At 45.2% G+C, this 24,583-nt stretch overlaps 1 protein-coding gene across 1 annotated transcript in view; it reads left to right on the top strand.

Annotated features, from left to right (window-relative positions):
• Window positions 1–3,255: 3,255 nt before the first annotated feature.
• Window positions 3,256–24,583, top strand: part of CA8 (carbonic anhydrase 8) — a 55,189-nt gene continuing 33,861 nt past the window's right edge. The window contains exons 1-6 of the mRNA XM_032957568.2: window positions 3,256–3,416; window positions 3,977–4,052; window positions 14,633–14,824; window positions 19,312–19,436; window positions 19,992–20,087; window positions 23,836–23,898. Coding sequence (XP_032813459.1) covers window positions 3,986–4,052; window positions 14,633–14,824; window positions 19,312–19,436; window positions 19,992–20,087; window positions 23,836–23,898 — 543 coding nt within the window. The 5' untranslated portion in view covers window positions 3,256–3,416; window positions 3,977–3,985. The remainder of the gene's footprint in view (window positions 3,417–3,976; window positions 4,053–14,632; window positions 14,825–19,311; window positions 19,437–19,991; window positions 20,088–23,835; window positions 23,899–24,583) is intronic.

Here is a 24,583-nt window from a genome sequence, read left to right as displayed (position 1 = left end):
ATAAAGCGTCTTTGAAAAAAAAATGAAAATTGTTGCCCTTATACCAGTGCTGTCTGCACGTGACTTCATACAGCGGCGGTGGACAGCAAACTCGCGATTGTTCAATGGGGGCTGAAAACAAAACGGCGTGCAGGGCGTTTTAAAGGTCCCCACTCCCCTTCCCACACTCACACACGCGCACACCTGCTGGCTGAAGGCACGAAAACGTGAAAGCCAGAATGCAGGGCTGGGCTTGAGCGCCGTCTCTGCTGCTCACGAAAGGAAAATGAGTGGCAGAGAAAACAAAAACGAACCGCGGTGGCGAGTTTCGTGCGCGTGTGTGCGCGCGCGTTTTGTTGTTGCGAGCAGTGTGGGAGCCTGGTAAATCGTGTATAGTGTATTGTCGTTCATTCAATCTCCAAACTTGTGTAATTTGGTATGACGAGTGTACTCGTTCTCAAAGGATGCTCATGATTTTTTCTTCCAATTAAGTTACAAAGTGACGGAAGAAAAGCAGGCCAATTGTTGATAATTGGCATGGCAACACGTTTTTATACACGCAGTACAGGATATATAATATATTTTAAAAACTAGTTGAGCTTCTTTTTTTACATGCTCATGACAACAGGTTGGAGCACGTCCATCTCTTATTTCGCAAGTGACGAATGTTCGACTGCAGCAAGGAGATGGCAATTTACCATCCTGGCTGAATGAAATTCCCTCACCCCACCGTCCACAGTAGGCCGAAGGAAGATGACACTCGGTCCATGTCATCCTCGCCACCAGCCTGAGCCGTGTAAATGCGAATTCGCACGTGAATATACAGACGGTCATCTGCAATGTGTCTAGTCATTGGGTCTGATTGGAAATCGAGCTTAGCACATACTTTATTTCCCTATCTTCAATGGGTCTGTGCCCTACTTAGTCCATAGCAACAGTGGGGGCATGTCAGACTTATGACGACCACGTCACCCAGAATGCTCCCGCTCGGATCTGACCTCAGAAGCTAAGCATGCAGGGCCGAGCTTGGTTAATGCTTGGATGGTAGACCACCATGAACTAATAAGAGGTGTAGTTGGCACTGAGAGCAGTAGAAAGCAGTGTTTTTGTCTGTACTCACACCACCTACACCAACCCGCACTGACCAGTGTGGTGAGGCATGGCCAATTAATCCTCATGGTCTGCACAGCCAGGGGATGCCCTCATCCAGTAGTGGAGTGACAAATGAGCTGTAGATGTGCACGGTCCCTTCTCTGTAAGTCCGAGTGTCCAATTTGTTAAAGGCCTGGAGTGCTCCAACGTGTTAACATGCAATATGAACAATCATAACAATTGTCATGATTTTTCACATTACCAGTGGCCCCATTATGTCCGCTCGTCTTTTACATCCTAATTAAGCCAATGTTCCCACACACAAGAACGTTCCAACTGGCTACAAAGAACTCTTGTTCACGTTGCTTTCTGCACTCTACTCTGCAGTACAATTTTGATTTATAGAACATAAATATACCGCACCTCCGATTCGCACGGTTGTCAAGATACGGTTCGAAATAAGTTCTACATACAGTATTTCCAGAACTAGCGAAATACTGTTGCATACATGTGTAATGACATGGTGACAGCTGCTGGCTGGGAAAGGGAATCACGGGTACGGGCACGGTTAGAGTAACAACCAATCAGAGAGGGAGGTGTACCTGGGGCAAAGGTAACAGGTGGGGCTAGCCGAGATACTCCGGGAACCTGCTGGAAGGTTCCACGAGAGGGCGTGGCCGGAGGCGGGGCCTAGCCACGCCTGGGGGGATATAAGGGGGAACGGACCCGGGGCTCGGGGCTCGTGTGTGGGGTCCTGGGTCCCGGCTGCGTCGCTGCTCGCCGTCATCTCTCTCCGTCGTCCGGCCACGTGGAAGATCTCCTGCGGGGTTTCCATCGCTGTCATCGTCACGCCGCCAGTCAGCGGCGTGGCCGAGTGAGGGCGGTGGGACCACGCCGAGTGATCGGCTGTGTGTAGCCAGTAGAGACGTTAATATCTAAGTGTTGTGCTCAGAGTGAAGAAGAATAAGTGTTGGCCTGTGTTGTGCTCAGAGTGAGACATAACAGAAGTACCCTCTACACGACAGTGTCGCGGAAGTCGCTCATTACACATGCACCACTCTTGTCGCGCATTCCACGAAATACATCAGTTCCGTTGCATACCATGCGATTATGATGTGCGTCAATATGATTTCATATCCGAGTCATTCGATATCACCGCGAGAAATGAGCGATAAAGTCAGCGTGTGCAGAGGGTGCTGGGTAGATTCTTGGCAACAGTTGTTGGGGGGGAAGCCTTCATCCAGCAGTGCATCGATCGTGGCTGTTGATGATGCATGTACGCTGAACTTCTTTCTCACCGTACGTAACAAACTGTGCTAAATCGGAGGTGCGGGGGGCAAGACAACAAACTATACACAAAAAGCAGTTCTAAGCAAATGAGTTTTGAATCTAGATTTAGAAGTGCATAGCTCCAGTGTGTTCCTAATATTGTATCGGAAGGCAGAGTGTTCTGAAAGCGTGCAATGCAGTGACCGTCTCCGTTTCGATGGCCAGCCAAAAGTCGCTGCGAGGTTGACCGGAGTTCGCGTGGCGATGACGGCAGTCCACATTGCGTGGCTGATGTAACTGTGTGTGTGTCGTTGGCACGTGTGTTGTTCGTCATCATTGTATCGCGTGACGCCAAGCGTATCACAGAGTGCATCACATAGCAGCAGCTCTTTGGGGCTGTGTTGGGGAATGGTGTTTTTTTTTTATTTCCCGCACCTCCGATTCGTACGGTGCGAAAGAAGTTCAACATACAAACATAGATTTACACACACCCACTTCCTCCCACCACACACAACTCCCTCCATTCCACCCAGAACAAAGACAAAGATCCCCCGTGTAGCCTTAACAGACTGTTGGGGCAAGTGCGAGGGGTGGTTTGGCCGGCAAACACGCGCGGCCGCCTTTGTCTCCCCAGTTCCATTTATTTGGTACAGCCCTGTGAGCCATTCGGCTCTTGAATCGGGTGCAACCGCAATAAACAAAAACATGAACAAGAAAACACATCTTAAAGTGACTGTGTGACTGTGCAGTGACGACGTTGACTACACACCGCACACCAGGTACTCATTCGAGGCTGAGTCGACCTAGGAGAGAGCCCAGGACCGGTTGGGATAATCGTCGCCGGTGCTGTAGGGACCCCCCCCCCCCTCTCAAGCCGCGTGCTTGCAACTGGCTGGCCAAGGCCCCCCCCCCTCCTCCTCCACACCCCCCGCGGCTGTCGAAGGCACCCAGCGCACACTTCCTTGAACTCTGCTTCATGTTCGTAGACCTCGGATCGGCAGAGGGGTGGAAGCCGCTGCCGGACGGAGCGCATGAAGCCCATAGGATACATCAGCAGCAGCAGCAGCCTCCTGTCTGTAAGGAAGGAAGGCTGATACTCTTACTATCCTACTGCGATTTCCTGATCATTCACTAGGGAACAGCGAGACTCTCTCTCTGACTTCAGTGTCGTTCTATGCTTATCCTGCACCTTCACATACATTTTTAGCTTATTTATGCATTTACATTCATTCATGCACAAGTATGGACATATATACGCGCCCACAAAGTTTTTGTTGAATTCATTGATGTGATAGAGTTACACTCTGCGTTACGTCCATGCACAGAGGCGCGACCTCCTCCTCCTCGTGCACACGCGGACGCGTGCACGCGCACAACTTCGCGCAGCACAAAGTCACAGACGCTGACATTAGACGGCGTCTTCGTAACACGCGCACATATGGAAGCATTAACACACACGCAGATGCGCACCTTTTAATTCATACAAAGACGCAAGGAGCCGGCACGTACTTTAACGCACGCACGCACGCGTCCCGATCCAATCAACGCCTTTGGTGAATGCCAGCAACGTGCAAGCGACGCAACGCTTCTCTGGCGTTGTTGTGGGGCTTTGTTTATTCCCCTGTGGCGCGAACAGTGACGAGCGATGGACGGAGCGGTCCTCCACATGCAGAGGAGCGAGGTGTCCGAGCTGACATGGGGCTACGATGAAGGTAACAAAGACAAAGGGTCCCCACCGTAGATATAGCCTCGAGACGATTGTTGGGGCAAGTGCCGTTCGCGATTAGCTTCAGCACCGATGAAGGACAGCACGGGCAACATCGAGAGGGTGGCGGTGGACTAACAAAAACACACACAACGGCACACGGACGCATTTGTCTCAAGCAATGCTGAGATGTTTGCACACGCCACCAGGGACTTATTTGAGGCTGAGTCGACCTAGGGGAGCCCCGCGACCAGTTTTCATATAATCGTCACTGGTGTTGTTGACCGCGAGCGGGAATCGAACTTACGCTTTTCGGTTGCGATGTGTGAACATCGCCACTAAGGAGACAATCATTCATGGAGTGCTACACGCTAACAGCACTTGCCCCAACAGTCTGTTAAGGCTATCAGGGATGTGGGTCGGGGTCTTTGTCTCACGCACACCTGCCTAGTGCCTAGCACTACACAAGTTTGTGATTTCACTTCTGTGTCTCCACCACCACCAGCAACACTTAACTCGGTCCAGGAAATTACCGCTGTGGGGAGCGGTGGCGCAGCGGTTAGCGCATTGTGCCTTACTGCTGACAAACTTCGGTGGCGAGTGAAATCTGAGCCGGTTCCAGGGGCCACCATTCCACTGACCAACCTCGCACTGATAATCGTGGTGAAGTATGGTCGAACAAGCACTGTGACGACGCTGCGTTATTTTTGGTAAAATCCGAATTCTGACAATTACAGGAGCGTATCGCAATTTGGGTTTTAATCTCATATGTGGCTGGTGAATGAGTGAAAGATGTGCGAGTTTTTTTGCAATCCTGCTCAGTTGCAATTTACAAAGTGTCTTAGTGTGACTTTCATTTAAAAATGCTGTACAAGAAAATAGGCAGGTTGCATTGTTCGATTAAAGAGGAAAAGAATAAAGGGATTTATCGACTGACAAAAATACATTTGAAAAAAGGGGAACAGAATCAGAATTTTTTTTTTATACACTTAAGGAATCCAATGAGCTACAAAGCTCTTGTTCACAGACATTCCTCGTGGAAGAGGAGAAACGTGGACTTGAACAGGGGATTGGAATCAGCAGCGTGGACAGATACACGGAGAGAGTTCCGGACATTGGGAACAACAGCGGAGAAGGAGTGACCTCCCCATAAGTGGAGGTTGACTTGGGGGGGGGGGGGCAGGGCTCTGATAGGGGACCTAGGTTGTTGGAGCAGAGACCACGTGATGATAGAGAGTAGAGGGAGCCGAGAGGGGAGAGGTATGGGCTAGGCCATGGGGATAATGAGGAGGGTGCCCTCGTAACACGAGTGTGTTGTCTTGTGTTAAATACCTGAGTCGTACGTTTTGTGTCTAGTTGCGTGTGTGTTCGTGTGTACATTGTGTGCGTAAGCGGCCTTGTATATCACAAGACTGGGTTGTTATGCGCTTCTTTGTCCACAGCTTTGGGTTGTACGCAACAGTTAAACAAATAAGAGAGCCGAATGAGAAATAAAGCAACAGAAATCACCCCCTGTCCGCAAACATTGAACAGATTGTGAATGTTGGTGCAGTGTTTTCAGAATGCTTGCTCTGTGGCTTTTTATAGAAACCATGCATTTGTGTTTAACCTTACCTCAGGTTGTGTATAATTGCTATGTAGCAGCTTGCAATCAGAACAACTGTTGTTTAGCTCATTATGTTGTCAATACACCACGAATGAAATCAGTGCAAGTATCCAATAAACCTTTTGGGGTGTTTTCCCCACGTTTTATATGACACATATTGAATTGTACGCTTTATACCGCCAGCTCTATTTGTTGTTTGAAACAAATATTTTTTTAATGGTTGTGAAATGTTATGAGAGGGAGGGGGGGGAATCAAGTTTATTGGTGTTTACACCTATACTGCAGTATTGAATTTCATCTGTCACATTCAAGCCAGACTGGGGAAGGTTACTGGGTGTCTGTAACTGAGTTTTGCTCACGCGCATGAACTCGCACAATTACATAAATATTGACCTCAAATGAATTGCCCGTCTTGAAAACACCCAGACAGTTCACGCCGCCGCAGACAGCCACTGGGGCGTGGAGCTGATTTGGCCACAGCGGTGAAGATGCGAGCTCCGTTTTTGGACGAGGGACATTGTCCCCTGTTTTGTGCCCATTCATAGTATTTTTTATCACGGTTGAATGATGCGTATCCGTTTCGCTGGGCGGGGGGTGGCGGGGTCTGTGGTATGGGCGGGTACGTGAAAAGGTCAGATATGTGAAAATCTATAGGGTACGACAGTTCCTCAGTCATGCACGAATAGCCTATACAAAGGTAACAATTAAAGAGAAATCCTTGACTTTGCTCTACAAGTGAGCAGCCGTACGCGACACCAAGAACAAACATTACTGAGTGTGTGTGAAAAGGCCGGATTCGTGAACATCTGCAGACAACGACAGTCACACCCTGCACAAACACTGCACTGTGTGCGGCCGATTAATTGGCGGATATGCGACAGTCAGATATGCGGGCGTTGTGCTGTATTACCTTTGTCAGGTGTGCAGAGTCCATGGAGACACCATGCAGTGGGGTTGCAACAATTCTCACTCCTCGCAGTTTAAATAATTTCCGCAATTCAGGGTCGCAAGCTGATTAAATTCCCTTTTTTTTAATCATCGTGGTGAATGTATGCCACAATGATAGCCGGGCCGTGGTGACACGCGCGCTGTGGAGGCGAGGGTTGGTGGTTGTGAAACTCCTTTCACGTGGGCGTCAAGGAGGTACCATATCCTTGCTTGACAGGGAAAATGTGTGGTACAGCAAAGTGCGGGCTAATATCATCCGTCTTCTGATATCGTCTGTCTTCTCTGAATGGCGTAAAGCGATGCCCCCTTGTACGCGCGAGATTCATTCGAGTGCTCCGGTTTCCTCGTTCACGTACGAACACTCATTAATTGGCTTGAAGCCATTTAATACGTGCAGCTCCAAGTGTTTTTCGGATGGTGCAGCGTTGTGAGATGCAGCTTGTACGAAGGGGTTTCTGCATTGGCGAGGTGTTAACTACCTCGCCTGGTATGCAGGAGGATGTGGGTTCGATCCCGACCCTGAAGTCTGTATATTTGGAGTTTGCGTGTCTTTCTCCCCGCGGTCGTGTGGATTTTCTCCGGGTCCTCCAATTTTTCCCCTCCGCATTTCGAATCGACGTGTGGTTAGAGGATTTGGCTGCCATAAATGTCCACGTGATAAGCGATTTCGTTGAACTCTCCTTTGTGGCCAGGCCACTTCTGAAAAAAGAGTTGCATAGCTCAGTGGGCCTTACCTGGTAAAATAAAATTAGTATCCTGTTACCCTACCCGCATGGAAACATTCATTATTTACTATTTAATGCATATACACGCAGCTGTAAATGTGAATGGAGTGGCAGTATCCTTGTTGCACATGTACATTTACACTCCATTGTAAGCTCAGTGGGTTTTAACTGGTAAAAATGTTTTTGTAGTATGTATAAAAAAAATCATGTGTAAATATGTTCGTTGTCACAGCCTCAAGTGGCTCAAGGAGTCAAGTAAATCCTTTACACAGGAGGGTGATATGAACTTATGAACCTCGGTGCGATGTGTGAACATCGCCACGAAGGAAACAAAGGCCGTGATATTTACAGGCCATAACGAGTTTACTCAACCAACTAGGACCCAGCATTTTAGATTGCCAATTATTTATGCAGGTAGAGCATGGTGGATGCTTAAAACAAATCACAAAATGAAGCATTGTGCCAGTTATTGAATGTTTGATGCTTCGATAACACTGAACAGAAGGGACATTTGTGAAGGCACGTGGAAAGCGTACAGGGACATTGCGCTACATTGTGTAACAGAAGTGGAATGACGAGAGTTACGTGCTTTGCTTATGTGTGACAATGTCTCAGCTCACCGCTGAAAAATGTTATAGAGGTCGCTAAATAAAGAAATATAACTATGAGTGTGAAATTCACGTAGCGAAGGTCACCTGTTTCCCAAAATCGAAGGAGGACCTGAGCTCAAGGAAGCTGCGTAGGGGATACATAAATTGGCTGGAAGAATGCTATTTTTTAAAAATAATTAGAAAAAGCTTCAAGAACGATATGAAATAAGCATTGTTAAAGAGGGTGAACTGTTGACAAACCTTACTGGTGTGTGTGTGTGTGCTTTGTGTACACTTTTGGCTCAGAACCTGTTCATATAACGTATACGTATCGAGAAACATTGATTTTTACAGACATGATTCAACGCCCGCATCTGGAACATAATGACCATATTAATCTATGACTTTATTTCATCGGTACATCCCTGCCATGCAACTGCTGTAAGGTATGTCTTTGGTGCGATTAATAGGATCTGAAGGAAGGAAATTATTATATTATGTCAGTATGTGAGACTGTAAAACACAATTCCTTGTGCCTGCATGTAAGCTAGCTTCTGCTCCTGCACAAGTGACCAAATATTGACAAACGTGGTCCCATTGGTACCAAAATGACTGTTGAAAGGTTATAGAACAACACAATTGGTTGTTTCACCTTAGACCTTGTATAAAATAATATAACAGTGTGGGGATAACTGATTCAAAGCAAGTTCAAAGAATACAGAAAAGTCCTTTGCACACCCTCTCATCAAGATGTTAAGTCAGTGAGAAAAATAGCATGTTATAATTTAAGCTGTTTTTTTGTACTTTGTTTCCACAATTGCTGACTTTCCCATCCTGGGACAGGCCACTTGCTGGAGTATGCAGTCTGATGCGGTGGTTACGTAACGATGATCAAGAACGTTCGAGGCGAGGGTTGGTTGTTTAACCACGAACATTTTTTCCCAAGGCCATGGGAGGTGGTAGAACAGCAAGTGGGATTTTGAACCCATCTTTGTGCACACGTGAGTGTTATCGCCTCGTACAGGTGGGGTTTCTCCAATTACTCTGGTTTCCTTTCACTTAATAAAAAAAAACCCTTCAGTTCATATTAAATTACACTCTCTGGCATAAATATAGGTGTTAAGATGTTCACATACTCAACAGACAACTCTTAGAAGGCGTCGAGTCTGCATGAGCCACCCATGCTTGGGGTAAAACGTGCAAACAAATGTGCTTTGATCATGTTAGCACCGTCCTCGAAACTGATTGGACAAAACCATAGGCAGCCTCTACTGTGGGTTTGTTTCACCGGCGGTGTAGGCCAAAGGCCGCCAAGTGGCGAACGGTACAAGGACGATGCAAACACCAAAGGATTAATAGCTCGGGCCACAAGCAGTTATAGGTCGCACAGATACTCCAGATAATAGTTTTCGCTTTATAAACAGTCCTGAAAGTCTTGATATTCAGTGTTGCTTTCCTGGAAAATGAATAATATTTTTGCGATCAATAATTTGGTTTTCGCGTTTTAAATATTTTTGGATCCGGAATATATAAACACACAATGGCATATACTATTCTGAACGATCAAGGTATTTACTATCGATGTAACGATTCTAATCCTCCGTTCCACAGCGATTCATTTAAGTCGCAATTTAGTTACAATTAAATTTAAGAATAAATTTTTTGTATCATTGTGGTGAATGGCAAAACCTCTATTAGATATAGTGGTGATTGTAAACCTCTATGAAAATCAAAAGAACATAATTCTTGTCCACTCAGTGTTAAGCTGGTATTGTTTACTTACCAATCAACAGCAAATTAATCGATTCACCGTGGCGCCCATACTATTTAACATATGATCCGATGCGGATAGCACACTTTTAACACCGTGAATCCATCCACACAAATCAATCGGGTGCAGATGCGGTGAGAATTTGGACAGTCGCCTTCTGCAAGCTCACTGACTGTCGAGTTGTCATGCAGCCACCGAACGCTGCGAGTCACAGCCCGGCGTTGCCTCACCTCGCCAAAGATGAACCTCATATGACTGCGCCGCAGTGGCCACAATTCACCACTTCTTGACCGAAGCAACACTCCCACAACATGTAGCCAGTAGCCACATGTCTCTAAATGTTTCTGCCAGCGAAACCACCGATGCTTTGCGGCCAATTTGTTCAAAATGTACCGCTGTGCCTGTAAAAACACTGGAGGTAGTTGGGACAATCCACACAAAGAGGAGTGTGGCACAACTTGCTGGGTAGGAAAGGGAGTTGCGTTAACTGGAAGTGCTGTCGCGTTAAATTAACGGGCACGCTGTGTGTGTGTGTGCCCTGTATCTTTCTCAGTCTCAGATGAATGCCGCTTTCTGGTGATTGTGTTTACAAATCGTGGGAGAGTTTTCATTTTAAATTAAAACACCCTTCCCCCTCTTCCCCGTCTTTAGCGTCAAGCTGAGTTATGCTTTCTGCTAATTGTTCACTCACTTCCTCTCATTCCCATCAAAAACTGTTGAGTGCAATCCGGTTAGTTCAAGCGTGGCTTTGTAGCGAAGGAATACACACGGCGGCCCAATTAATTATTCTAAACGTAGTACTGTGCCCAGCAGACTCAATGGAGCTGCATAATAAAGTATATACCTTGTATACGTAAGTCAAAGTAATAAAAAAATGAGCATCTAGATAGTCTTCATCTCCTGTATACAGCCGTAAGCGATCGCTGGAAATTTGTAATTCCTATGGCCAAGGCAATATTTTCTCCAATGGGCAACGTCTGTTGATTTGCCAGCACAGTGGTATGTATTTAATAACCCTCGTGGGATGACGAGCTGAGTCATGTATGTATGTACGTACGTACGTTGATCATGTTTCACACCGTACATAGCCAACCGTGCCAATCGGAGGTGCGGACCCACAATCAGGATTTGGTCTCGCAACCTTTTGAGTTTGAGCCACTTGCTCTACCGCCGAGCCACTTGGTCGGATTGGATATATTTAATAATAATAATACATTCAACTCCTTCGATTTCCGAAAAATTGTCCTGCTACCATATCTTCATTTAATTATAAAAACATGTACACAAGAGAATAACATTAAACGCAATAGAAAATTAGTCATTGTTTTACATTTCAATATTAAGTAAAATAACGCTTTATCCCATCAGTCTGCAGGACTTCTGGACTAATGTTTTTCAGCTGTGCCCTGCTGAATGCATATCAGCTCAATGCTGTGTAATGTATACCATTGCAATCATAGCCTTATAATTTGATGAAACGTGAATTATCACACTGCAATTGGTAGGACGGCCCAAAAGTTTGGTGCACTTATCACTGAAGAGGCGACAGACTGTGGGTTACGCGTGGTTCGATTCTGACTGTGTCTGCAAGATAATTCTCGGGCTTCCAGTGTTATCGGAATTCGTGATCTCAGACATCGTTGAAGATGCGATGATGTGGTGGCATCATTTTGACACATGTAGACCACTTTGACAATGTCATGCTGAAGTACTGTACGAACAATACCACATAATACAGCAATTACAAAGTTCTTCCGTCATCCTCGCAACAGCGGCTTTTGGCTAACCGTTGAACAAAGACGGTCACTGCATTGCGCACTTTCAGATGCGCTTCTGCGGTTGTCTGCAATGCTCTTCCGATCTTATGAAGCCACTGGAGCTATGCACTTTTAAATCAAGATTTAAAACTTATTTCCTTAGAACTGCTTTTTGTGTTCAGTTTGTTGTCCTTCCCCCGCACCTCCGATTAGCACGGTTGGCTACGTACGGTGCGAAAGAAGTTCAACACACATACATTGTAATAATAATATAATTTTCAACCGTTCTAAATAGACTAATGATTGAAGGCTGCCCCACACCTTGTTGGCAATGGGCTTGTTTTTTTTTACCATACTTCCCCACCCTGGTCATTGTGGGTTGGTAAATGGGTGGAGGGCAGGACCAGTTCTGATATCACTTGCCACTGTTGTTGTGGCCTGGAATCGAATTCAGATCGTCAGGTTCATAGATCAGTACGCTAATTACTTTTTTACCACGGCTCCCTATCTCTCTATACATATGCATCTTAAAGTAAAATTAGAATGTGCTGAGAACTACTTAATGATACAACTACTACAACAACACAATAGTGAGCCGATAAATGATGAATGATTTATCAACAAGGCTTCCAGCATTGTAATTATGCAAGTCTGTGTTGTGACAGTCTTTGCAAAAAAGGAACTCTTTGAGGAGGCTTGGACATCATCTTCTCAGGCTCATGTGACATAAAGAAAACTCTTTGGAGAGGGACATCTCTCTCTGTAATAGCTATGGTGCAATTTCCATCACTAGCTCCGGACCACCAATGGAAATTAAAACCAAATGTCTGGTTATCGACTTGGAGAAAGCATATGACCGCGTTCCCCACAATGTCTTGTGGGAGGTGTTGCGGGAGTATGATGTACCGGTGCCGCTTTTGTGCACTTTCCGGTCCCTCTATTCCCAGAGTAAGAGCTGTGTCTGTATTCTTGGTATTAAATCAAAGTCGTTCACTGTGCGTGTTGGACCCTGCTAAGGGTGCGTCTTGTCTCCACTCCTGTTTGTGATTTTCACAGACAGGATATCAAGGCACAGCTGAGATATGGAGAGTATAGAGTATGGGGGCATGGAGGTTGTGTCGCTGCTCTTTGCCCCGTCAGTCTGTGATCTCCAGCGTGCTCTTGAGCAGTTTGATGCCGAGTGTGAAGAGGCTGGGATGAGAATCAGAACCTCCAAATCTGAGGTCATGGTTCACTCACGGGAGACGGTGCATTGTGCTCTACAGGTGAGGAGGGAACAGCTGCCCTTAGTGGAGGAGTTTAAGTACCTCGGGGTCTCTTTCGCGAGTGATGGCAAGTGGGAGCGGGAGGTCGGCCGGCGGATCGGTGCGGCGTCCGCAGTGTTGCGGGCGCTGTACCGTCCCGTTGTAGTCAAGCGGGAGCTGAGTTCTCGAATAAAGTTCTCGGTTTACAGGTCGATCTACGTTCCCACCCTCACTTATGGTCATGAGCTTTGGGAAATAACCAATAGGATGAGATCGTGGGTACAAGGGGCCGAAATGAGGTTTCTCCCGCGGGGTTGCCAGTCTCACTCTCCGTGACCAGGTGAGGAGCTCAGTAATCTGGGAGAGCCTCAGATTCGAGCCCCTGCTCCTCCGGACTGAGAGGAGCCAGTTGAGGTTGTCCAGGCACCTGGTAAGGATGTCCCCCGATAGACTCTCCCTGGAACTCTACCGGGCAGCACGTCCCACTGGGCGAAGATCTAGAGTCTGTTGCCAGGGAAAGGGAGGCCTGGACTGCCCAATTCAACATGCTGCCGCCACAACCCTCAACGAATGTCGGGTTATAGTGAAGATAGATATTTGTGCCCTGGGGGTTGAGTGGTGGGCACAGTGGTTAGTGATCAGAACCGGGCCTAACCTCGCCCCGTAACTAATCAGCACAGTGATGTGATGCATGGTCAAAACAAACCAAAAACCCATCACCAACATGGTGTTGGGGAAGTCTTTTTCCATTGGTCATTGAAAATGGATGGATTAATAAATGTTGTTAAGTATATATACCTCAACTGTGTGTACCAGACTGTCTTAACAAATGTTTGCCGCAAGCTACGTGAATGAAACACATATATTGTAGTGCTTAGTTTCCCCCATTGCACTCAAATTGTGACGTCGGCTTCAGATGATGAGATGAAGGAAATTGCATTTGAAAATTCTGTCGCGGCTAACTGTGCAGAACAGCCCCGAATGATGCCACTCAACTACTGTACTTTGAAAGTCCCTTCAGTAGACTTGTTTAGCCATACGTGCAGGACACCTTTTATATGCCCTGTACATCACATTTCAACAAAATAAGAACATTCTATTTGTCAGAGATGACATAAGCTGAATTAATTAAAAAGTCAAATGTAATATGATACCATTGATCTGCAACCATTGGTGACAAGGCTGAGACCATTCACTCCACTTGAGATCCCGGTTTAGTCACAGGTGGCTGCCCTCATTCAAACTCAGAATCTCGGTGGCTGCCGGCTTGACTGCTCTCACCCCTGCACCACGTGGCCACTCATAAATACATCCTTTAAAAGTCGGTGAGAAAATGCCATGATTGCACAATAGTGACATCCGCCGCGATGCCACTCCCGTGTATTCTAATAAATAAATGCAGCATCGACTGGTGCAGCCAACCTCCCCACACCTGGGGCTAACGTGCCCACAACACATTCTGTGGATGTGCTCAGCGACTGTTGCGCGTTGTCGACGCGTGGCCCCCTGACCGGACTTAGACGGTGGTCCGAGGGCCCTTTCTCCTGCACTCTGCTGATGGAGCGGCTGTCGTCTAACTCGGCAAGGCGAGCGTGTGATAATAACAAATTATAGTAAACGCAGCGTTGTGACTAGAGTGCTGTAATGGCATACTTGATCGTATCCTTTTTTTTTCTTATTAGAGAACCTTTTGGTTTGTGTGAAATACACAGCCCTAGCTGCTGTCTATCTCAAAGATAAAAAAAGCATTTGTTTTTGGTTACCTATTTCAAAATGACTGCAGGTTTGCTATTTGTAAAACAAAATTTTTGTTGTGTTATTGCTCCTGCTGGCATGAAATTTAAAGCAAATGAAACGTAACTCGTTTTATCGTGAAGACAGCACGGCGGTTTGGCGATCACAATCCCCCCGTTGACCGCGCCCGACGCTCGGCTTTCTGTCGGAAGGAATGGAGTGGGGCCTGCTCTTCCCGGACGCGAATGGCGAGAACCAGTCGCCCATCAACATCAACTCCCGCGAGGCGACCTTTGACCCGAGCCTCCTGACCGCCCCGCTCTGCCTCTCTTACCTGACGTGTCGCGAGTGCGAGGTGCTCAACGATGGACACTCCCTGCACATCCACATCCGCTCCAAGTCGGGTACGGCGAGGGGGGCTGGCCCCCATGGGGTAACCATGATGCACGAACAACATTTGCAATAGACAAAGGGTTAACGCGTCTCTTGAATGGAGCAAGGTTTAACGAGTGGTAAAAGAGTAAGTCAATATAATCGTGAACTTTGGCTATGATACCAGCAGAGACCATCGCGCGCTCCATCCTCCAATGGATGTCTCCGGATCTTTTGCGTTCGTGCGGAATCACAGAAGATGGCATGGTCAATTTAAAAACGGCTAGGCGGCCTGGTAGCCATTGCGACCGCCTCTTAGGAATAATTCACGTGGTCAGTAGTGCGGCAACTTTGTAGTCTTTATCACGATTGCTCAGCACCAGCCTCACAGGCCCAAAACACCCGCACCTCTAATTAGCACGGTTGGTTACGTACAGTGCTAAAGAAGACTTGGTAAAGAAGATGATGGGAGGGATTTCCAAATTGGATCGGTGTGAGGAAAGAAGCAGAGATAGAGAGAGGTATTTTGAGCTCCAGTGTGGTGAGTGGATGAGTGAATGGGTGAGTGAGTTGTTTATTGAGACCTGCTTTGTGGTGAGTGAGTGGATGAGTGAGTGAGTTTGTTGAGACCAGCAGTATGGTGAGCGAGTGGGTGAGTGAGTGGGTTTCCAGAGGCCTGCAGTGTGGTGGTTGAACACAGTGTGGATAAGACGAAATGGTCAGCTTGATAGGCCGAGCTCCTTGGCATGGGCAGAGCCATCAATAAGTAAACCCAAAGCAGGGATTGGTAAAATCGTGCTGTCATCTGCCAAAGTTGATGTGTTTGGTCGGTAATCTTTATTTCCAGCCATATCGCACATAATGCGTCATGATCTCATCAAGTCAGAATCTCTATTTATCATGGAGAAATCTGAAGAGCTATGAATCTTTGTTTCACCGATGTCCAGTAGGGGCAGGTCAAAAAGTTACAACAACAAACAATACAAAACACGACAGGAGTGCAAAGTGCAGGAAAGGTAAGCAAATAACTAAAAAGAAATACGTAAAACAGATAATGAGTTAAAATTTCACAACTACATCAATTCCAAAGCTTCGGCCAGGCAGAAAAACAACAGCACGAACAGTCCCAGATCACACCAAGATAACGCACAGTCCCTCAATAAAATTGCACATTAACCCCCGTTCCGAGACATGTGCAAGTTTAAAGGAGATATAGCGCCGTTGTTCTTAAAGACATTGTACTCATCGCAGAGAACTGAAGCGACACGACCGCACTCTGTGATAGCTGGCGCCAAACTGTGCCACACGCCCTCCCGCATGGCCTTGTGGGAGCTTCGCTACATCTTCCGACTTGAAGGCGTCCCGATGAAGTTAATTTATTTCAGTTCTTTTATCTGAATCGGACGAAAAACGTCATCGGCATGGAATCGGAAGAAAAACAAACTATGTACACGTACGTCATCGGAATGGGAAAGGGTTAGGATGTCAGAACCTGGGGGAGAATGTTGCACGTGCTGACAGCCTGGCTGCCTTCCCGCTTGTGTCTCGTTTCTCAGGCCTTTGAGCCGCTGTCTGTCTTCGAGAGCGATTGAATACTGTTTGCTTTTAAAGTTGAAATTAGCATTATTATAAGCTTCGAAATGAAAGCACGTAAAAAAACTTTTCACAGAGGTGAAAACATTTCCACTAAACGAATAAATATGATATACAGGCTAGATGAGGCAGAACACTGATGAACAGCATTTGCACTAATTTATTTCAAGCAGGGAATCATTGTAGAAGAACAATTAAGTGGGAACACACATATAAAGTGACCCAAAATTGTACCAAGTTCATGACGTTCAGATGTGTAATGGACTTAATAAGACTGTTTTGTATGCCAATTATAGTGGTCATGTTGGTGGCCCTGAGCCAGTGGTTGAAAAATTCAGGCATCCCACATGCATCGTGAATCTATCAAGGAAAGCTTCACTGAGCCTCAAGACCCTTTGAGATATCCTTGGCCAATTTATTGTCGACGAGGCTGTGTTGTGTGTTGGTGGAAACCAGAGTATCCAGAGAAAACGTCACTCAGTGAGGTGATAGCACACAAGGGTCCACAAATATGGATTCTCTAAACCAATTTTATGTAACTGTACTCACTTCTGGCCGCCTCACATCCCATTGGTTTTGGAAATGTGATCCGCAAGCCCTCGCCTCCAATGTGCTGGATTGTAGGCGAGTGCCCACTACGTGACGTTCAAAAAGTATTTTTTTTCCACTGGAACATCCGAGCCGTGCCATGGCCATGTCGAGCCAGGCCGGCAGTGCAGGTCAGACAGCACGGGGGGTATATGTCCACGACAGAAGCCGAGCCATGCTGCCGACGTCGCACTCAATGATTGAGATGTGTGTAGATGATGAAGTGATGTGCATGCACACACTCATGCAATGCTTCATCAGCGTGTCAAGTCTCCGACTTGCTGAATGTAATTGTATGTATCTCCTGTTGGTGTGATGACGCCACACATAATGCATGCGTTTCATTAGCTCTGCCACTGGTCCGGTTTTGGTCCCGGGCAGGATTTAGACACCTTGTGGGGCCGTACCGTAAGGGCCCCACACTGGCACGGCTCAGATATGCCAGTGGAAATGGGCTATATGTGGCTCCCTTCTCAAATAAGCAGTGGGGCAGCCCTCATGTGAGTTGGTAGCCATTGAGCCTGGGTTGGAAATTCCACATTCTTTTATGGGAACCACTCGACTGGTCATCTGTGAAAAAGAGCTTCATAGCTCATCGAATGCCTCCAGTCTTAATAAAGATTCTGATTCAAAGGTTAGTTTATCATCAAAGTGGTGTCAATTTGATGTACCTGGCGGGATGTACTGATTGAAGCCTCAACCGGGATTTGAACTTACTGCTTTTACAAATGCAAGTCAAGTGCTTTTTGCCACAAGTGGTACTCAGCCATGTTAGAATTTAGTCATAAACACCCGTTCCGTTTTGCAATCAACAAATCTAAGACATTGCTTGTGTACAGTTGCAATGATTCACCCGTCGCCCCGACTCCTGGTGCCGAAATGAAATGTCACAAGATGGGGTCGCGATGCATTTGTTTCTAACCTTTGCCGTGAATGGTTTGACCCTCTGAATAGCCACAGTGATCACACGCACTGATTGCGTACAACATACACAAATTTAAAAACATTGATTCTTACAATTGTGATTCAATACGTGTGTCACGAGATGAAGAATCTGTATTCAGCTGTGTATGGAGGCATCGTGAAACCCCAATTGACTATGCCAAATTGGTATCCCTGGATATTTTACGAGATAAGCCAATGGCACAATGTTCAATATCAGCCCGTGTTGGATCAAGTGTTGGGCACATTCTAATAAATGGTTTTGTTTAAACGAAGGACCCGATTTAGCATATGTTATCAATTAATGGTAGAATATATTATCCCAAAAAAAGTGTAATAAATAAAAGTGCATTTCAGCATTTAGAAATGACCTCAAAGCTCACGTAAGTGCTTCTTTCCATTCAGGAAACCTGCTAAATTATTTAGCCAGCAGCCTTGCTGCTTCCCGTATTTACAGGCGACTACAGACTTTGCTTTGGCAGACTGTCGTAGAATTAATTTACCGTGCCATGTCTCCTTTAATGCTGGGTGGCCTGCTGGTCAGTGCAGTCACCCCTAGGTCCAGGGTTCTCTGGTGAGACTCTAACCTTGGCCGGCTGATAATAATTCATGCCCTCTTAAAACGCTATTAAATTGACCCTGCTGTCTGCTGTGATCTTGCACGCATGCGAAAGATCCGGAGACATCCGTTGGAGGAAGTAGCGAGCAGATGGTCTCTGCTAGTGTCATGGTCAAACCGTGATAGTTACTCAATTATATTTACTCTTTTGCCAATCGTACAACCATGCTCAATTCAAGAAACGTGTTAAATCCTTGTCCATTGCAAACATTAATGGTGCGGTTTGTTGATGGCCGATTGGCATTTTGGGCCTTTGCTCGGCAACCGCGACTTAAAGACAAACAAAACTGTGAGATTTCCCATTCATGAATCCTTGTCGAGGCCAAATGTCTGCGCGGTGACCTCACGTAAGATTCCTCTGTACAAAAACTCTCAAAAGGTTATATTTGCTCAGAAGATTTTGGTGACAATGATTAATGAAAATTGGTCGTTTAATTACTTAAGTGAGTCTCAACTTTTTTTTAAAAGTCTTACCAGTCAGTGTATATTTATCTTATTTTATTCACATCGCGTGTTGCTAGAAAACCCCCATGCACGCAAGGCAACTGGACACACATTCCACACAGATTTGTCAGCAACCCACTTTCTGGTACAGGTATCCACAAGACCACCTCGTGTGCTGCTGGCAGCTTGGGTGTCGCGCGCGCACACTCGGTTATGTCTGCGAGATCCACCTTCAAGGTGCTCGAGTAGAGGTTTGGTGATGACGGCGATGGTGACATTGATGTCCGTTCTCTCTTTGTTCACTCACCCCCCCCCCCCCCCCCTTTATGTTAGTGACGACAGGTGGGCCCTTTCCCATTGGCCAGGAGTTTGAACTGTCCCACATTTGCTTCCACTGGGGTAAAGAAGACCAGCGAGGCTCCGAGCACACCGTGAACTTCAAAGCCTTCCCCATGGAGGTGAGAAGGCCGTTGTTGTTGAATGGATTTTCAAGCCCAGTTTTTTACAAAACACCCATTGTCAAGCCACACACAGATGATCGGATGTTATATCCAATGCATTCAACGATATCAGTCCAGAAGGCCCATTACTATAGTTTATGAACTTACATTTTTATCATTGTTATTATTATCATCATAATCATTTATTGGTAGTCAAAGAGACCATCCCTTGATTATTGTTATATATTGTGTACATGGCAGGACAGGTCGAGTAGTGGTAAGTGCACTGCAGTATAAACTCCTGCAACCTGAGGTCAGTTCCTGGTCATGGCTAAAAGCAGTGGTGATATCACAAAAATCATAAACAGAATATGTATTTATACCGGAGGAATCCGATGAGCAATAAATCTCATTTTCACAAATCTGAACTGGTCCTGAGCACTTCCTTCACCAACCAGACCACAATGAACATAGTTGTGAGAGTATGCAAATGATAATTGTTAGAGTATTACTACTCGCATACAATCACCGTGGTGAGTTTTGAAACATTCTCGTGGCTCTTCTGTTTTTCAGTGCCACCTTATTCACTGGAATGCCACTTTGTACAAAAACATAGAGGACGCCATGGGCAAAGAAAATGGGATTGCTATTATTGCTCTGTTTGTTCAGGTGAGATTGCACCGCTTCCAACACCACTCTCATTTTAGCCCTTTGTTCGCCGAGCGCCCAAAAAGGCGATCGTTTAACAAAACTTAGCCCCAGTAATCGATCCGTCTTAGAGGGAGAATCGGCATCTTTGTGTACATGCATCGTGTAGTAAAAAAAAGAAGTTCACACCAAGTGCACGTGTCGTGTACACATAGATGTATCTCGTTAAATGTTAGACAGTAGACAAATATTGAGGCAGCATTGCACTTTGTCACAATATCATGAATGTCCTCACACTTCAACTCGAGTCAGTGTCTCTGTGCTCGTATCGTGTGCGATGGAGCTCATCTCCATGGTAACACTGCACCAGTACTGAACATTCCACACTCGTAGAGTGTCGGCCAATATTTCAAAGACAAGCATTTGCCTTTAAAGGGTAAGTGCTCTAAAATCGAGGGAACTGATTGGTTTAGTTTGTTGGTGGGTCAACTGGTTACGCTGCGGGGAGCGGTGGTGCAGTGGTTAGCGCACTGCGTTACGAACCCGACGACCAGAGTTCGATTCCCATTCACAGCCAACATCAGTGATGAATGTCTGTGCCTGTTCTAGGCCTCCCTTAGGTTGACTCGCCCTTCATTGAGTACCTGGAATGGTGTGTAAACATCAGCATGGAATTAAAAGGTGGCAGGGTGTGGTGGTGGCCACCTACCCCCCGTGCTCCACGTTGGCATTCAAATGTGCTTGCTAACAGCTCTTGCTCCAATAGTACATTGAGGCTATAGGGGGGATCTTTGTCTTTGCATATTGTAAAATAAAATAAAAATTCGCGACAACAAATTAGTCATGGTAAAGGAGAAAGGCACCTCACTATTTCTCTCCCAGTCCATCCTCAATAATTCGTCTAAGGTACACGTGCTCTCACGTCGCTTCCAATTGTGGCCCTCCAACAGATATCTTTAATTGTTGAGTGCCCTGGTGCATTACATGACTATTGTTTTGCGAATATATTTACATTCAAGCATAAACTGTGCAGTCGTATTTATTTAAGTATTCAATCCGGTTCTATAATCGGTTTCGGAATGTTTTCATCCAGCAGTGGATAAATAATGGTGGACGATGACGATTGATGATGAGAGGAGAAATAGGTAGATTTGAAACGCGCAGTTACATTTTTTTCCCATCTTGAGTTCATCAATTCTTTCAAATCAAAATACTCTTTTGAAGTGCATACTGTATGTGATTTAAAATCATATTCTGGCATTCCCAGCCAGGCCAGCACTGAGGAGGGAGACCGCATTTAATAGACTCAGCTGAATTATTGAGCAGGCAACGCTTGTGTGTTGGACTGGTAATAAGCTTGTTAAAAAATTCACTTTGACACTTACTACAATCATCCTGAAATGACAGGTCAGAATTTCATAGAAAAATGAAAACACCAACATATAAAACTTTTCAGAATAATACATCTCACGGTAGCATGAATACATGCTTTAAAATGATGACCATAAAACCATTTTTTAATTAACTATAATTTTTCATTCCCAATTCCACTTTTCAGTTTTCCAACACAGCCGCCTCATTCAGGTCTGTTTTTGAAATTCAATGCTGGGCTGGTTATTTGGAGAATATAACCAAAGCATTATATTACGGCCTGTTCGGGTTTTTTGTGTGGCTGTACAGTGGCCCCATTCACACCGGGTGCCGTACAGCTGAAGCAAGTCGCTCTAGCATGGCCAGTCTCTGGCCTCTGGTGGTCGCAGCTCCAAGACAAAATGTACAATCCACATTTAAACCTTGCTGCGACTGAGATACAGCACCGTTAAGCACGGAAGCAAAACGTAAAAAAACGATTATGGAGCAAACTACTTTTACCTAAAAAAATAGTCTTAAGTGATTTGCCTACTGAGGCAGTGTTCAACATCCTGTTTAGGATACTGAGCCAGTGGTGGAAATTATACAGTACTAATAATGCTATTTATAAAGCATCTTTCATCAAGAATCTCAAATCACTGTACAAGACACAGCAGACAGCCAGCACAATAACTCGTGGAACGAAAAAATAAGAAATGACAAAATATTAAAATAAATACTAAACTCCATTTTGCTGAATTGGCAAAAAGTTGAATAAACGGAAGTGTATCGATAAGATATAAAAATGAGCATTAAAAATGTCCACAGACTTGAGACATCGTGATGCCTCATGGGAGATAGTTCCAGAGTATGGCGGCAGGGGCGAGTTTTACACGAGATAACCGCAGCTGACGTCCCCACAATGTGGAACTCATTTTATCGACCCCGAAAAATGGCAGGATGAATACGATAAAAATCGCAAAAGCCAAATTGCGAATGTATGAAATAAAAAAACATTATTGAGCAAGTAGCCTTATAATGCGTGCAGTGTCCCTTCACTGAAAATGCAGCCCTGTGTGTGTGTGTGCAGGCATTAGGTGAATAGATTTCTCTATTTGTGCTTGGCTCTGAAAGTGTGCTATCAATAAGCTCTCTGTGTCCTGTGCACCGAGTGCCTCGTGTGCTTTGTACTCGATATTGTATCATATGGTATGAATTTAATTTCACAGTTATTGACATACCCGTGCTTTTTTGGCATGCGCGTGACATTGCTGATGTTTACGGGCGATTGTTTTTCGACAGTGGACTCGTTCACCTCGTGTTTAATTGGCGTGCGATGAGAGGCTTTCGTCTGTAAATTGGAAGTGAAAAGTCAAGCCGCCAATGGTCCCCTTACAAGTAGATACAAAATGGACACAACAGTGGACGGTGGCCAGGATTTGAACATTTTCAATGATGGCGGATCACAATGATTACATGATTTATAATGATTACATTATTTATAATGTAATATTGTATTACATCAATTCACATTACATGTTGCATTATCAATAGATAAATATGGGCTTTAAATAAGCTTAACATTTCCACAACTGGCTCAGGGCCACCAACGGAGATGACCCACTACCCTCTTGCTAATTGGAGTAAGGGATTCAGTAACATGATGTACTTTCCATTGATGCAGTCTTAATGTAGCTGCATCCACTTAATATGACTTTGTACATTAAATAATATTGTTTCATTGGCTTAAGGACACCATGTTAAGTCGAATGACTTATTGTAAGGAGGGTTCTGTCGGGAATTTTTACATATTGCCACAGTGGCGAGATGTTAACTATCTTGCCTGCTATACAGGAGGTCATAGGTTCAATCCCGACCCTGACGCCTATATATTTGGAGTTTGCACTTTCTCCCGGTGGTCGCGTAGATTTTTCTCCGGCTTGCCCGGTTTTTCCCTAAACATTTAGAAAAATGCGTGTAGATTATTGGGGTGCTAGAAATTTCCACATGATAAGCCACTTCATTAAGCTATCATTTGTGGCGAAGCCACTTCTGAAACAGAACTATATAGCCCAGTGGGCCGTACCTGGTAAAATTAAAAGTTTAGTTTAGTTAAGTGCCTTAAAAAATTAGTTTCCTTTGTGTTTGACTTGTATTTGTAAGTGTTTAAGATATTATAACACATGCAACCATCAGTACTTGATACATATCACTTCCGATTAGCACGATTGGGTACATACGGTGCGAAAGAAGTTCAACATACATACATACTTAGCGGCAAGGATAACAGTTTTTGAGTCGAGATGAGAGTGAGATTGGAGGTGATACTCCGTACATTGTTTTTTTACCATACTGTTATTCGAAAAACAATTTGCTGATGGGAGTACCAATGAATGGCTGCTATTGATATGGTTTACAGATAGGTCGAGAGCACCTGGGACTCAAAGGGTTGACCGACATTCTTCAGGAAATCCAATACAAGGTAGGTTGGCTGCCACAACAAGTGTCCATTTACACGGATGGGGAATCATGTGTATACGAAGGATAGCCCCAAGCGTGAGAGCATATTCAGCAAATGGCAAACGTTTAAACATTCAGAATTTTTTTCATATTCTTTAACAGGTAAAAAAATGGCTTACGCTTTAAATGTTTGAAGTAAAATCAACGATTTTTGCTTTAAGATGTGTTTAACGCAGATGAGTTGAGAGCGATTCAATTGTAATAATCAGCCTTGATGGGTAAATGGAATTATAATGACTGTCGAAAGTCAATTGTGTTTCTTCTATGGGGAGACTGGCCCCTGCTGCCATACTGTTATGGTCAGCACACTGTACCTGCAATGCAAAGAGCTCAGATTTTATTTTATATTCTGGCATGACAGTCGAAACAATAGTGCAAGTTTCTCGAATCTATGCCACCTATACCCATCCAGCATTATAAATGGGAACACAGCACTTAGTTAATTGCCATCTCGTGTGTAATGGGGCAAAGTGGTGGTACACCAACCTTTCCCAACACATCTGGTCATCGTGGAAGGTTAAACTAAATTACTGTCTATACTTCACTCCAGTGGAGGCCCTCCCAGCAGTGGCTTAAGCAAGGAATTTATGGACACCACCTTTAAATTAACCCTATTTTTAGACTGGCTCCTGATTTACAATTTTCGT

This window comes from Petromyzon marinus, chromosome 20 (assembly GCF_048934315.1).
Source record: "Petromyzon marinus isolate PM22_M1 ecotype Great Lakes invasive population chromosome 20, UKy_Petmar_22M1.pri1.0, whole genome shotgun sequence".
Classification (NCBI taxonomy): domain Eukaryota; kingdom Metazoa; phylum Chordata; class Hyperoartia; order Petromyzontiformes; family Petromyzontidae; genus Petromyzon; species Petromyzon marinus.
The sequence above is the reverse complement of the archived record's forward strand: the minus strand, read 5'-3'. Positions and strand labels throughout refer to the sequence as shown.